Source organism: Equus quagga, chromosome 12, assembly GCF_021613505.1.
Source record: "Equus quagga isolate Etosha38 chromosome 12, UCLA_HA_Equagga_1.0, whole genome shotgun sequence".
NCBI lineage: Eukaryota > Metazoa > Chordata > Mammalia > Perissodactyla > Equidae > Equus > Equus quagga.
Window position 1 is genome coordinate 1,906,795 of NC_060278.1, and position 17,007 is coordinate 1,923,801.

The following is a 17,007-nucleotide window of genomic DNA, read 5'->3' on the forward strand; positions in this document are numbered from 1 at the left end:
GTCCAGTTGGGGTTATTTGTTGTGTTTCCTAATAGCATTTTTCTAATTATGTATATTTAAGATGTGTGAGTCAAGCACTGTGTTGTTAGGTTCTCCAGGGGAGATCAGTTTCGCTGCTCAAGATTGTACTACAAGTAAGTAGAAGAACAGCGTTTCAGATCAAGGTTAGTTCAGCTTTAAAATGTGCTCCTGTGTCCTCTGGATGGTGCTTGTAGAATCAGCATTTCTCGTACTGGTGCTTCCCCCTTCTTGGTAAATCTCTATCGTTTATTTCAACCTTTTAGCTTCCTCTTCATATCCTGTATAAAGTCTTAGAAAAACCTAAAATTAGACAAGGAAGGGGTAAATTAAAAAGCACGATAGAAACAGCCCCCGTGACCACTTATTTTGGTTAGTATGCCACACCTGTGAGGGCAACATCACAGACTTGGTCTGTGTGTGAACAGTGAATGAATTTTGCAGTATTTGTCTGTAGACAGCACTCTGCCTTATTTTGGACTGCCGGTCTTGTCAGGAACTGGATGAGATCAGTCATTGTCTGGGCTAGACACTGGCCTCTACCTTTTATTATCTGTGACCATGGACAACTCATTTAACTCACCTTATGGATAGATCCTTTGTAAAATGGTAGTAAGCCATAAGTAGAGCACAGTCGATCGTGTGACGTTTCCCCTGAAATGCTGGAGGGAAATGCTCTCCCTTTTATCGTGCATGGCAGATACACTTTAGTGAGCTGGTATATGCCTTTGTCAGCTCACGAAAGCGGTTTGGATCACAAGTACTTTAAATTGGTCTTAAAATGTTTAATTTGTTAAGTTAAAGTTGAACTTCTGCTCTGGTGAGCTAGTGAGCTTTGATTATACCATAATTGACAGCTGTGTAAAGCATTTATAAATTTTACACTTTAATATTTTTAGCATAGCTTTTGTGATTTTTTAACTTTTTATTTTGAAATAATTTTAGACCTATAGGAAAGTTGCAAAAATAATACAGTGTTCTCATTTACTTTTTACCCAGCTTCTTACTGTTCATGCCTTGCATAACAGTGGTACAATGATTAAAACCAAGAAGTTAACATTGATATAATTGTGTGGTTTAAAATGAAATTGTGAAGTAGTTTTATGAAAGTTTAGAGTACTTATATAATTGTACACCATATATTCTCTCAGATCCAATGACAAAAGAGAAGTTGGCTGATGTGTAGATGACAAGGTAAATTGTTAATATAGCCAACAGAATCGAAGGAGTCTCACCTATGAGAAGAAAATTTGATTTGATTGGGGGAGGGAGTTTTTTAAATTACTGAAGTATTGTGTTACCATTATAGATAATTTAGAACTTAGAAATAAACAAAAAGAAGAAAATCAGCATCATCCATAATGTACCTCCAGAATTAACGACTCTTAATATTTTTTATACATATATATGAATATGTCTATTTTGGTATATATTAAAATATATGTAATTTGGTCTTTGGAATATTTTTGCTTGTGTAGCCTTCCATTTTTTATTATAAAATGGAGTCACATTATGCACTTTATAATCTGCTTTTGCGTTTAATAATATGTAAGTCTCTTTCTTTGTCCTTACATAGACTTTTGTAATCCTGGCAATAATTGTAAATTTTTTCATTGTATAGAGATCCAAGGATTTGTCTAAATATTCCCGTATTGCTGGGCATATAGGTTATTTGCACTGTCTGTAATTTGTTATTATAAACAGTGTTCTCTGAACATCCTCATAGCTAAATTATTTTTGTGTAACCAAGTTTGTTTGGTTTTCTTTGAGGAAGGTTAGCCCTGAGTCAACTGCTGCCAATCCTTCTCTTTTTGCTGAGGAAGACTGGCCCTGAGCTAACATCCGTGCCCATCTTCCTCTACTTTATATGTGGGATGCCTGCCACAGCGTGGCTTTCTAAGCAGTGGCATGTCTGTACCTGGGATCCGAACTGGTAAACCTCGGGCCGCCAAAGCGGAATGTGCGCACTTAACCACTGCGCCACAGGAGCTGGCCCTGTAACCAAGTTTTTTTATAAGATAAATTCCTAGATGGGGAATTACTGAGTCATAGGTCGTGAACATTTTTTATTGTTTTGGACATAGAGTAACAGATTGTTCTCGGATTTATATTCTGTCCAACCAGTGGCAGCAGTTTGTAAGGATGCTCTTTTCCCCAGCATTATTAATACTAGTTGCTATTTTTAACTTATTTACCAATATTATAGGCCAAGAAGTACTATTTGCAGATTATTTCTATTGTTCTGAGCCTTAATTGAAAAATTCCGAGTTTAAAAGCATGGCATTTCATTAGAGAATTAATTAGATGAAAATTAAAGTCGTAACTTGCTTAAGGGCAGAGGTAAGAGAACCTGAGATCTGAATATCATTCCAGTGTATTTTTACTGTTAGACTACATTTCCTTTAAAGATAACTTTGTAAAAATTAGACCTCAGATTTCAGTTTAATTTTCATTTTTTAAAAATAATAGGTCACTATTAAGTAAATATAAAATAGCCTATTTTGGGAATGTGGAAAAGGTGTCAATTTTCATATAAATAGGTTTACGCACAAAAGTGAGTATGTGGAGTGATGATATATAACTAGCGAGCCGATCGTAAGTGATGGATTTGAGGGAACACAGATGCATGGCGATAGAGTTTGTTCCATTTTAACCTGAGCCTCATGTAATATCCTAGCCCAAAGACAACATCAAACCATTACATTTGTCCTTTTATCTTAGAGAATGAAACAATTTATTCTCTAGTATGGATGCTTGACTTTCAAATGTAAGACACATGTTTTTCTGGTTGTTCCATTATTACTACAGGTAGTTAAATTAGAATGCCATTTGTAAATGTAGTTTATAATGCTTGAATTATGTTATTTTAGAACATTGTTTTGATAAATTTCATAGGTTACAAATGCAAATGGTTAGTGCTTTCTAAGTAAAAATATTTTTTCTCTTCATCTAGAGAGTCCTGGAGTCTGAAGAGCAAGTACTTGTCATGTATCATAGGTACTGGGAGGAGTATAGCAAGGGAGCATACTACATGGACAGCTTGTATAGGTAAGTGTGCTTTCCCACTCCTGACCCTCACGGACCGCATGGGCTGCTTGTGTAGGTGAGTGTGCTTTCCCACTCCTGACCCTCACAGACCGCATGGGCTGCTTGTGTAGGTGAGTGTGTTTTCCCACTCCTGACCCTCACGGACCGCATGGGCTGCTTGTGTAGGTAAGTGTGCTTTCCCACTCCTGACCCTCACAGACTGCATGGGCTGCTTGTGTAGGTAAGTGTGCTTTCCCACTCCTGACAGTCCAACAGTATTGCCTGTGTTTATAGTTGAAGGAGCTTCTTTTTAAAGTACCTGTGACCTGTTGAAATGCAGAGAACTAAAGCATTTCCTGCTCTGTAGACTTTTTTGTGCTCTGGGGAAAGATCTGTCATCTGGGTCATGTGAGTATCTGGGAGCAGGCAGTGTGTGGAAAGTTATTCTGTGAAAAGTGAAACTGTTTAATGGCACAGCTTTTTCTTGAGGTTGTGTGGGTTTATACAGGACACGTTAAATCTCAGCAGAGATCCAGGAGGAACATCAGTTTGGGTGAAGCTTGGCCGAGTAAATCTACTCCCACGTCCCCTTGGAGTGTGCTCTTATTTGCTCTAGGATTCAGTGTTTCATGTTTCGTGGAAGCACTGTTAGCCAAAGGACTGGGCAGTTTCCTCTGGAAGTTCTCCTACCTTCTCCTCTAAGCACATTGAATTTCCACCAGTGTGGTAATGCCCCACGGTATTTCGCAGCTTCCTGCCTTTCCTCACGCTGTTCTGTCTGGTGGATTGCTTTTCTTCTTTTCTCTGAGTGACTAATTTTGGTGTGTTTTCCCACATTCTCCTCTCTGAACTTCCCTCTGCCCTCTTCTACCCAGTCTCCTGCTTAGATCTTTTGTGGTAACTGCCACTCCTATGTGTTCCCGTGGCACTCTGGGCTGATCCTCTGTAACCCATCCATGTACACAATGGAAATAAGCATGTAGGTACATAAGGCAGACACCTGTTTATCGAAGAATAGTAGATAAAGAAGGAATAGTGACATCAGCACCTGGGCCTTTCACCCTGGGACCTAGGGTGTCTGCTCTTGAAGGGGTGTGGGCTGTGGTGGATGCAGTGACAGTTTTGCCCTGTGCATTGTGGCTGGGCCCACGTGTGGACCCTCGCCTCCTTTTCTCATTGGGGAGAGTCAGCAGTGGAGCTGGGTCTCAGAGCATTGTCTGCACAGTCACACCGTGTGTCGCAGGAATACCTGGTGGAGACCAAGGCTTGGTTCTCTTGGCATCTTTGTCCTTCTTTGCTTCACTGGTTCATGTTCCCTTAGGTTCATAACAGCACTGGAGTTTACTCACTGTGAGTAGCCTATGGTAGAAACTGGAGCTTCCTTCTAAATGACCTTTTATTTCTTCTTAGAAGAGGAGCATGTAATAAAACCAGAAACCAGCAATTGCTGACAAGCACAAGGTTTACTGTGGCTTGGGCTTTTATAAAACCATACCCTAAACATCCTACAGTTGATGGTTTTTTTCCTCATCCAGCAAAGTGAGATAGTCGTAAATAGAACTCTAAGAATTCCCTAAACTCTTGGGGAGAGAGGGGGGAATATGAAGGATAGGAGTGAGAGTGTCTGCATGCCTTTGCCATTGCTGAGGAGCTTGGGCCCTTGGTCCGTGGACGACAAGAGAGAGTGTTTAGACTGTGTGCCCTGCAGTGGGAACCCTCTCAGCTGAGACATTTCAGTAGAGATTTAAGTTGTTTTTCTATTCTTTCTTAGTTTTCTAGGATTTAATTCTCTTGGTTCTTCTGTATCTCTTTACCGAAATAGATTAATTTGGTACTATTTAAATTAATACTATTAAATTAGTATATTAATAAGCTTTTATTAAATGTTGCAATATATATGATATATGCTCGTGTGTGTGTATGTACAAAACCATATGAGGTAGTTGGTATCTCCATTTTTATAGCTGAGGAAACTAAGGGTCAGAGAAATTAAATGACTTTGCTCAGTGTCACTCAGTTAAATCACAAGGGCAGAATTTAAACCCAGATCAGTCTGATTAAATCTATTTAATTTCTTCATTCTACCTTGGTTTCATTCTAGACAGAGTCTTTTAGTCACTTATGTAGATTCTATTCTCATCCCTTTTCTTACACTCCATGTTCTTTCTAGGATGATCTCAATTACCCCTGGTTTTAGCTACAACCTATATATTGATAACCACCAAAATATATGTTTATCCCAGGTGGTCTAAGCTTCAGAGGAGTATTTTCACTTACCTGCCTATACTCCAGGATGTTTCATGGGTACATCATGCTACTGCAGATGTTCAGAACTGACCTTGTTATCTTTTACGCCCACACTGGTATACCCAGACATCCCTGCCAGAAGTCTCAGTTATGCATCACTTAGGGTTATTCTCTCTACCTGATCCCTATTGGTCGAATCCTCCAAATATCTCTTAAATTCATTATTTCCTTTGCTTTGCTATTATAGTTCAAGTTTTTTATGATTTCTCACCTGAACTATTATAACAAAGGCCCTGTAACCAGTCTCTCAGCCTTTGATTTCTAATTTATTCTATTTAGGAAACCTCTCATATTATCTTTTCTAAAGCTCAAATCTGGTCACTGTCTAAAATCATTTAGTAACTTTCCACTGTCTGTAGCAGACTGAGAACTGATGGCTCATGGGAGTCACCTACAGAGTGTTTTGTTTGACCTCAGGGGTGTTAGTATCATGTGACTGATCGTTATTTATTTAATTATATTGATAGAACGGGTGGTGAGATCCTTTTCATAGAGGATATAGTTGTCAGTAATTAGATGAAAACTGCTTAATAGTCTTCACTTGCTGGGTAGTCAGGTCATCTAGACCAGCTCATGTTGTTAGCATAGTCTATAAGGAAATCTATGTGAAGAAATATAAAGGAAAAAGTCATTTTGGTTTTAAAGGTGTTCTTCAATATTTTTCTAATAAAGTAATTTCCAGCCTCTTCTTAACTCTGATTTATAAGATGGACATGCATTAGCATAGGTGACTTAAGGATTTTAATTGTAAAGAAAAATAATGACACTTCTCCCCCGCCTTTCCCAGTCTAAACATCTGTTTAGACTCTGCTGGTCCTTGGAGTGGAGTACTTAAGGGATTAACTTGAGAACTAACAACTCTTGAAATCTAGTAGGTTTTAGCATGAGAACAGTTCATGTAATGAAATTTTCTAAAATAGATTGAAATGCCTGATTTCTTAGAAGCTTCAGGGTTACCTTATGCTGAGAGTGATGTCATCATCATGGAAAAAGAAGAGCAAGTGAAGCTCAAAGTCGGTAGAAGGAAGGAAATAATAAAAATCAGAGCAGAAATAAATGAGAGACTAAAAAAGACAACAGGAAAGATCAATGAAACTAAAAGCTGGTTCTTCGAAAAGGTAAATAAAATTGACAGACTTTTAGCTAGACTCACTAAGAAAAAAGGGGAGAAGTTCAAAAGCAGAAACGGAAGTGGAGAAGTTAGAACAAATACCACAGAAATAGAAAGGATTATGAGACTACTGTGCAAAGCTATATGCTAACAAACTGGATAACCTATAACAAATGGATAAATTCTGAGAATCATACAACCTTCCAAAACTGAATCAAGAAGAAATAGAGAATCTAATTAGACCGATCACTAGTAAGGAGATTGAAACAGTAATCAAAAACCTCCCAAAAAACAAAAGTCCAGGACCAGAGGGCTTCTCTGGTGAATTCTCTCAAAGAGTCAAAGAAGACTTAATACTTATCCTTCCCAAACTCTTCCAGAATATTGAAGAGGAGGGGAAGCTTCTTAACTCATTTTATGAGGCCAACATTACCCTGATACCAAAAGCAGACAAAGACAACACAAAAAAGAACATTACAGGACAATATCACTGATGAACATAGATGTGAAAATCCTCAACAAAATATGAACAAACTACAACAATACATTAAAGGAATCATACACCACAGTCAAGTGGGATTTATTCCAGGGATGTAAGGATGATTCAAAATGAAGAATAAAATTCATATTTTCCCAATAGATGTGTTTGATAAGATTCAACATCCATTTATGATAAAAACTCTCAATAAAATGGGTATAGAAGGAAAGTATCTGAATATAATAAAGGCCGTATATGACAAACCCACAGCTAACATCATGCTCAATGGTGAAGAGCTCAAAGCTGTCCCTCTAAGAACAGGAACAAGACAGGGATGCCCACTCTTGTCACTCTTATTCAACATAGTATTGGAAGTCCTATCCAGAGAAATTAGGCAAGAAAAAGAAATAAAAGGCACCCAAATTGGAAAAGATAAAGTAAAACTGTTACTATTTGTGGATGACGTGATTCTATGTAGAAAACCCTGAGAATCTACCAAAAAACTTTCAGAAATAATAAATGAATACAGTAACATTGCAGGATATGAAATCAATATACAAAAATCAGTTACATTTCTATACACTAACAGTGAGCTAGCAGAAAGAGAAATCAAGAAAACAATCCCATTTACAATTGCAACAAAAAGAATAAAATGCCTAGGAATAAATCTAGCCAAGCAGATGAAAGTACTGTACTCTGAAAACTATAAGAAATTGTTGAAAGAAATCAACAAGAGACAAAGAAATGGAAAGATACTCCTTGCTCATGGATTAGAAGAATTAACATAGTTAAAATGCCCACATTACCTGAAGCAATCTACAGATTCAATGCAATCCCTATCAAAATCTGAATGACATTTTTCACAGATATAGAACAAAGAATCCTAAATTTGTATGGAACAACAAAAGACCCCAAATAGCCAAAGCAATCCTGAGAAAAAAACAAAGCTGGAGGTATATAACACTCCCTAATTTAAAAGTTGAAATCAAAGCCATAATAAGGAAAACAGCATGGTACTGGCACAAAAGCACACACGCAGATCAACCGGATAGAATCAAGAACCCAGAAATAAGCCCACACGTCTATGGACAGCTAACTTTTGACAAAGGAGTCAAGAACATACGATGGAGAAAGGAAAGTCTCTTCAATAAATGGTGCTAGGAAAACTGGACAGCCACATGCGGAAGAATGAAAGGAGATCGTTACCTTACACCACATACAAAAGTTAACTCAGAATGGATTAAAGACTTGAATATAAGACCTGAAACCATAAATCTCCTAGAAGAAAACATAGGCAGTATCCTCTTTGACAAACTACCATATGATCCAGCTATTCCACTTCTGGGTACTTATCCAAAGAAAATGAAAACACTAATTTGAAAAGATCTATACATCCCTGTGTTCACTGCAGCATTGTTTACAATAGTCAAGACGTGGAAGCAACCCAAGTGCCCATCAATGGATGAATGGATAAAGAAGATGTGGTATATATGTATACAGTGGAATACTACTCAGCCAGAAAAAAAAGATGAAGTCTTGCGATTTTCAACAACTTGCATGGGCCTTGAAGGTATGCTAAGTGAAATAAGTCAGACGGAGAAAGACAGATACTGTATGATTTCACAGGTATGGAAGATTAAAAAAACAACAGACAAACACATAGATACAGAGAACAGATTGGTGCTTACCAGAGGGGAAGGAGAGCGGGGGGAGGGCAAAAAGGGCATGGGGATCATTTGTATGTTAACAGATGGCAACTAGACTTTTGGTGGTGAACACAATGTAGTCGATACGGAAGCCGAATTATAATGATGTACACCTGAACTCTATATAACGTTCTAAGCCAATGTTACCCCAATAAAAAGGGGAAAAAACCAGGAAAACAAATTACCTTAGGCTATGAGTTCTTGTCAAATACTATTATTGATTGTGTTACTGCTAATACTCCAAAAAAGCAAAGGATACTGTTAACCACTTTGTTGATAGAATAAATTATAAGAACTTGTACTACTGCATTCTGCCTGAGCAGAATAATCAGGTATTGCCCGTGTGGTACAGAATAAACTGTTTTAAGTTATTGGAAGCTATTTTCTTTTATGGTTACCTAGAACATGTCTTTTTTAAATTTTATTTATTTTTTGTGGGGAACCTTGGCTCTAAGCTAACATATGTTGCCAATCTTCCTCTTTTTTTTTTTTTGCTTGAGGAAGTTTGTTGCTGAGCTAACATCTGTGCCAATCGTCCTCTATTATATGTGGCATGCCACCACAGCATGTGGCTTGACAAGCAGTGCTACATGTGTGCCCGAGATCCAAACCTGCGAATCCTGGGCCACCAAAACAGAGCGCTACTTAGCCTCTACGCCATGGGATCAGTAAATTTGATTGTAAAATACTACAGTGACTTAGAAATTAAGAATGATATCCATATCAAAATGAAAAATTTCACTGTTTACAGTTTAAATTATATCTTTAAATTATTTTAAAAGCTTGTTTATCAAGCTTAAACTATCAAGAGTAGAAATCTGGAAAGAGATACAGTTAATGTAAGTTTGTTTAAATTTTATTCCCTGAGGGAAAGGGAATAGTGACTTGTCCTACCAGGTACAGGTAAATAAAGCTCCACTAAAACCTTGTCTGGCCCAGGAATACGGATACAGATCTTTGGAATGGATTAGGGCATCCAGACCTCTGCAGATTTAGCAGCTTCTTCTTCAGAGTTAACACACCACTATGCGAAGAAGTTTACACTTACTCTCTGGGTATAAAGGAGCTAGTGTAGGATTCTGAATAGGAAAGTGACATCCGAAAGCAGAATTTTTAGATGAATTGGAGATATCAGAAACAGGAAATAGAAACCACTCATGAGAGTGTTGCACATGATCCAGGCAGAGAGGAAATAAATGGTACTGGAAGTAATGGGAGGAGGTGGTGAATAGTTTAGGTGGACGTGAAGACCACCTGATTAAAGGAAGTAAAATGGAAGGATGAGGTAAATGATTCTAGTGTTTCAGGTGGGATTCCTGGGAGGGCCATGATGCCACTGACCGAAAAAGGAACTGATTTAGAGCAAAGGACCCATGTAGGAGACCCATATAAGTGGTAAAGATATGAAAATTAAGTTGCCTCTACATAGGGAGCACATGTCATTGTTGAAATACTACGTTTATTTGTGTTTGTATATTCTGCCAGATGTGTAAGCTCTGTGTGAGCAGAGACCACACTTTAGTTTTTCATCTTTCTGTCCCACTGCCTTGCATAGTACCTGCATAAAGTGCACACTCAGTCAATGCTTGTCGAATGAGAGTGGGAGAACTCCTGAGTTTCTCTGCCAGCTCTGCCACTTACTAGCAGATTGACCTTTGGTAAGTTCTTTAAGCTGTCTAAGCTGCAATTTTCCTACATGTCAAATGAGGATCATAATAGTACCACATCTATCTACCTTTTAGTATTCAGCCATTTAAAATGCTTAGGGCTATGTCTGACATGTGATATGAGCTCCATAAATGTTAGTAATTACTTTTATTTCTTGGCATTCATGGCTTTTATGATTTGCCTCCAGGATGCTTTTCCCAAGTTTGTATTCTAATATTAGCTTTTGCTATCCCTGCTATCTGGAATGTGATCCTTTTATTTATTCAGTAATTCATCGAAGAAGTGTCTTTTGAGGATTTCATATTTGCCCACCACTGTTCTGGATGCTGTCTACGAGACAATGTCCTTGCTTTGTAAACCTTATGTTCTAGATAGGAGACAACATACAAACCAAATAAACCAAAGAATAGGATTGTTTCTCATAGTAGCAAGTACTGGGGAGAAAATAAAATAGTTGTGTATTAGACAGTTCCTTCTTGGATGTAGGAAGTTAAGGTCAGTTTGCGCTGGGGTCAGTTGACGTCAGGCCTGAGAGAGGTGTGTTTGAGCTGAGACCTGAATGACAGAGGCCAGAGATTAAAGTCTCTCTAATGAAATTTCAGGCTCTCTCCCAGATGTATTGCAGGTGAAATAGATTCTATTCAGATTCTCTTCATTCCCTCTCCAGCTTTCACTTCTGTCTCTCCATTCTGTTCCCGTTTCCTCAGCTGGAAGGCTGGTTGGAAACCCAGCATGAAATGATGTGGTTACAGTGAGAATGAAAGGAAAGGTTAAGTGCCATTTGAAGGAAAACAATAGGACTTTGTAGCCTGTAGGCAGAGGAGACTAAAATGTCAAATGGAGCACCAAGGTTGTAAGCCTTGGAGTCTTGAGGCTTGAAGTTAGTGAACGTGGACGTGAACTTGTGTAAATGGTTGTGGCTATGCCACTTTGAAGTTAATTCCAGGAATTATATTTTTATTCATCCCCTGTAATTGTCGGTAGAGTTATGAAGTTGAAATTTTGTTATTTTTGCCTTCACTTTGTCTGTAAATGTTAAGTGGACCTTTCATTTGATGCAGTGAACATAAGAAAGTATGTGTTTTAATGTAGAGATTTTGTGGTTGTTGCCTAAATACTTGTATTATCAATAGCTGTTTACACATTGACAGAGCCTTTCAAATGGGTAGTTTTAGGTGGTGAGCATTAAAGGGATTATAGTGAAATCTGGAATGGTGAGAGGTGAGTACTTGAATATTACAGGCCCTTTCTACACATTTTATTTAATTTTAGAACTCTATATTCATCTCAGTAACTCTTAGAGTCCGTCACAGTTATTAGTCTTAGAATATGTTGAAACGTTTTCTTTACAAAACTGTTTTCCTCTGGTAGACAAAGTGATTTGAGATGTTAGTTTTGCCCATACATGTTACTGTCTGTAATGTCTATCTCTTTTCTCACCTCCTGATTGTGATCTCTTTTTATTGTTTAAAAATGAAAAGCTTTATTTTACATCTTTTCCTGGTGGTAAAATATAAGTTAAAGAACTGACTTGACTTTGCTCTTTTAACCATTTTTTGTTTAATTATTTGCAAAGTGAACATATCTTGACTTACCAAGAAAAATCTGGGAATGAACAAATCAGATTGTAGAAGGTCTGACCTTGGATAGGAGCTGTTGAGCTATGAGAGTATTGGGATTTTTAGAGCAAAATCCTCGAGGCTTTTCATTTGAGACTGGGATAATGAGGTTTTTGCTGCTCTAGAGGTCTTACTCTCTCTCTCTTAGAGCCTTGCAGAAAGAGTTGATAAAAGATAACTCTGATCTGTTTTACTATATTTCTAATTTCTACATAATTAGTTTCTTTTGAATGTAATACTGAACTATTCTGTAGTTGATTTATAACCCTACAATTGTTCTAAAGTCGCAAGTCATTTGTTTTCCTGCTGATTTTGACATAGTGTCCCATGATATCACATTTGTTTTTCAGGTATCTCAACACCCAGTTCATTAAAAAGAATAAGTTGACAGAAGCTGACCTTCAGTATGGCTACGGCGGTGTGGATATGAATGAGCCACTGATGGAAATAGGAGAGGTAGGGCGTTCTTTAATGACGGGCAAACGTAAGAATGCTTTCGTACGTGGAGGTAATTTGATTCACAGTTCTTTTTTTAAGGACACTGAGTTGACCATCTTAAATTTGTCAAGATTTAAAACATCCTAAAAGTTAGATAAATCAAATACTGTAATGATTTCCTAAGAATCTTCACATAGATGAGAACAGAAAAGATGTGATGAATATTATTTTAATAATTAAATAGTTCTGCTGTGTGCAAAAGCTCATAAAAAGTATTTAGAAAATGTTGAGACTCTAGTTAAAAAGTGCAAAGGGCATGGACTTAGGAGAGCCTAAAAGAGAGAAATACTAATTTATGGATATAGCAAATTTATTTTAACTTTAAAATGTAATTAAAGAAGTTCAGAGTAAAACAATGAAGTGTGTAGTTCAAATAATTCACACAAATTCTTGAGATATACTGCAAATTTAAATGTGGAAAATTATAATGTATAATGCATATACTGATGGGGAAAGAAATACTATAGAGTACTGTTTGCTTATTCATGTAACACGTATTTATCGAGTAGCCACACATTGAAGATACAGTGGTGAACAGACAGACAGTCCATGTCCTCTTGCGGAAGCAGGTGCTGAGTAAGTCAACAAGTTACTGTTAGATTGTGCTGAGTGTTAAGGAAGGAAATAAACAGCTAGGATGCAGCATTAGTAGAAATTTAAATCAGAATAATCCTTTTAGAAAGAAATTCGTGTCTTCATTAAACTTTAAAATGTTCAATGCCTGTTGATCAGGTAATCCCATGTTTAGTAATCTGTACTGTGAAAATAATAAATATGGAAAAGTAGTTAAAATGCTTGAAAATATTCTTTGCAATCATTGTTATTTAGGGTGACAAATGGGCGAACAATCTAAATTTCCAATATCCAACAATAAAGATCGTACATAGGAGAATATGTACAGTATGATTTTGTTACAAAGTTAGGCAAAAGGGTAAATTAATAGTAGAAAATAGTTCATAGAAACTTTAACAAAGGGGAAAATAGTTTGTGAAAAAACTTAGGCACAATGTTATACGTTTAATAGGAAAAAACCTGTATGGGTAAAAGGATATAAAGGAACAGATCAGTGGGAAATACCAGAGTCTTAACAATAGTTGCTTTAGTTAGTAGGATTATAAGTGAATGTTTTACTTAATAATGATCCCTTATCACCAACACCATCAGGCCCACTCCTCTTGCAGAGGAGATCACTGTAAACAGTTTGGTTTATATCTTTCCTGAATTTTAGCTGCATTTGCATATAAATACGCATACACACATCATTTTTAAAGCATTAATGGTATCATACCATACATAAAGTCCTGCAACTTGTATTTCTTGCATTTTTTTTTTGTGAACGTGTCTAGGAGTTCTTTTCACATAAGTTTATTTTTTGTGAGAGCTTTATATTCTGTACTAGGGATATAACAATAATTTGTTAATAATCTATTAAACTATTGCCCTTAGTTTTCAGTTTTTGTTATTACAGACAGTACTCAGTGAACATCGTTTTTCCTTTATTAAATGTATTTTGAAGCCCTCTGTCTGCCAGGCGCTGTTCTGTATGCTAGGATACAGTCATGATAAAGTAGACAGAAATCTTACACTCAGGTAGTGACATTTAGGTGTATATTTCTTTGCAGATAAGCAGAAATTTTTATAGAGTGGGTACCTGGAGTGGATCTTCTGGGTCAAAGCACATCCTGAATTTAATAGCCCTGCTAACTTGCCTTTCGAAAGGCTTTACCAGTTTGCCCTCCCACCGCAGCTCCCACCACGTCACCTGTGTTTTTATGTATTACCTTCTTTTTTTCCGTATTCATGCTATTTTAAAAGAAAAAAAAGAAGGCAAAACTTGCAGGCTGTTCCTTGTGGGAAGACAGATGCTTTTACTTATTTGAAGTGGAATTACCAGTGGGTCAGAATAAAGTTACGCCAGGGAAACAGAATAGGGAGGCTGAAAACAGACTTATGCTGTGTGAATGCAGTTCAGTTGGCAGCAGAGGAGCAATCAGTTTCTGATCCTGGAGTAACTTGTACCCTGTATAGGAAGAATATATGGGACTTTCAAGGCTTAAGTATGAAAGGCAAAACTTGACAATTTCTGGGAGGCGGTACAGAAGCACACGTAGCCCTGTGACCTTAGCGTAGGGAAGCAGTTCTTAAAAGACACAAAATACAAATGACAAAGGAGAAGATTGATACATTCGAGAACATTAAAATATAATACATTTTTACTAAAAAATCACCGTAAAGAAACTCCGAGTCAAGTCACAAATTATGACAAACTGCAATATGTAAAACTGTTAAGGGATTAATTTCTACAATATTTGAAGGACTCCTAGATTTCATTAAGAACAAGACAAACATTAATGGAAAAATGGACAAAAGAGACGAATGGGCATTTCATGGAAAAAAAACTGAGATGCACAATAAACATAAAAAGATGCCAGCCTCACTCAAGAAAATGCCAGTTAAAATCACAAGAAAATACCATTTTACATCCAGTAGTTTGGCAATGCTTGACTAAAGCCTGACGAGACCAGTTCTTGTCAAGGATGTTGACTAAGGGGAACTCTCATCTGTTGCTTGTACGAGTATAAATTGGAAAACCATTTGTCTTTATTTTTTTATTTTTAAATTTTTTGGTGAGGAAGATTGGCCCTGAGCTAGGATCTGTGCTGATCTTCCTCTATTTTTTATGTGGGATGCCACCGCAGCATGGTTTTTGATGAGCAGTGTGTAGGTCTGCACCCAGGATCTGAACCCATAAACCTTGGGCTGTGTTTGGCTTTTTTTTAGCAAAGTTGCATGTGTGCCTAACCCTATAGCCCAGTGTCTCCACTCATAGGTATGTATCAGGGAATCTCGCTTATGTTCACCAGAAGATAAATACAAGAACAGCAGCATTTATCTCAGCAGCAAAAAACTGGAGTCTCAAACATGTTGTCAGCCTTAGAAAGGAAAAATAAATCATAGTGTATTCATACAATAGGGTTCTCTATAGCAACGTCAGCGATGGAGCTATAGCCGTATCTTTCAGTTTGGATAGATTTCAACAACCAAGTGAAAATTTACAAATCATTCATAGAGGAGTATACACTGTGATTTTGTTATCAAGGAACTTCAAAGATATTATATGGGGAGTATTTACACGTTTGGTAGAATTATAAGCAAGGGAAAGATTTAACACAAAATTCAGGATAGAGGGGTCCGGCCCCATGGCCGAGTGGTTAAGTTTGCGCACTCTGCTTCAGCGGCCCAGAGTTTCACTGGTTTGAATCCTGGATGCGGACGTGGCACCGCTCATCAAACCGTGCTGAGGCGGCATCCCACATGCCACAACTGGAAGGACCCACAACTAAAAATACACAACTATGTACCGGGGGACTTTGGGGAGAAAAAGAAAAAATAAAAATCTTTAAAAAAAAAGAATTCAGGATAGAGATAAGTTTTGAGGGGAAAGAAGGAGGACATTTGGGGCAATTGTAATGGTGAGGTATTTCTCAAACTGGGTGGTGAATACAGGGGTGTTTTATTTTATTATTCTTTAAATTGACTTCTCCTTTTATGTTTGTATGAGAGGTTTTATAATTTAAAAACATCAGCTGACAGCCAAATCATATTATTTTATTTAACATAACTCCTTTGTTTCTATTGTAAGCTTGGTGTCTATAATTGATTTTATCGAAATAATTATTTCTGTAAGACTTTTAATTAATGATAAAACGTTAATTCTGGTCTTTGTACAAGTCTGATATGATGGTCATTGTCATTTTTAATTAGAAATTTACTTTCCTTATGTATATTCAGTTTTCATTTGAATTTTGAAGTATTGGTTATAAACACTTCTTTTGATGGGTGTTTCTTTTTGAAAGTCTTCAACAAATGTTAAAAACAAATCCTAAGTAATTCAGCCTTGATGATTTTTATTTTTCCTGGCAGCTAGCTTTGGATATGTGGAGGAAATTGATGGTTGAGCCACTTCAGACCATCCTTATCAGAATGCTGCTCCGAGAGATTAAAAAGTGAGTACTGACGTTGTCTTCTGGAGTCAGTTCTAGTTTGCTATTTGCAGTGGTTTAAAATAGTGTATAGTAGCATGTCTATTGACTGGACATAGCCTTGTCTTCCTGTAACAAGCCTCATTTTCCATCTTAATGCCATATTTCAAAATTGCTTTATAATCTTTTTTTTTTTTGACAAGTCTTTGGTCTTTATTTACAGCCTAAATATTCTTGGTAAATAAATAAGTCCCTGATGGAAGTGACTTGTTCTTCAGTCCTGAAATCTTTTAGACCTTCCAGGCATTGCTGAGTTGTTCGAGTGCATTCTCTCAGTTTAAATCCTGATGAGGACAACCTATTCAAGAAACCGATTCTTCTAGTTAGTTGGCCCCAGTGTTAAGGCAATAACTTGCCTATTATTGTGAGATAAATTTATGGGAAAATGGCTTCCCACTCTACTCATGGCCCACAGTGGTTGATTCTTTACCTAGGAGCTGTGTAAACAGAGTTTGGGACAAAGGAAGTTTTCCTGTGGCATCCACAATAGAACATCCTTGAGTCAGCTTAAGCCTAAAAGATTCTTACTAGA

At 37.1% G+C, this 17,007-nt stretch overlaps 1 protein-coding gene across 5 annotated transcripts in view; it reads left to right on the forward strand.

Moving 5' to 3' along the window:
• CUL2 (cullin 2) overlaps window positions 1-17,007 on the forward strand; it is a 96,820-nt gene that overhangs the window by 33,055 nt on the left and 46,758 nt on the right. For all 5 annotated transcript variants that reach the window (XM_046679143.1, XM_046679144.1, XM_046679145.1 and 2 more), the window contains 3 exons: window positions 2,972-3,066; window positions 12,285-12,390; window positions 16,357-16,439. In XM_046679143.1, coding sequence (XP_046535099.1) covers window positions 2,972-3,066; window positions 12,285-12,390; window positions 16,357-16,439 — 284 coding nt within the window. The remainder of the gene's footprint in view (window positions 1-2,971; window positions 3,067-12,284; window positions 12,391-16,356; window positions 16,440-17,007) is intronic.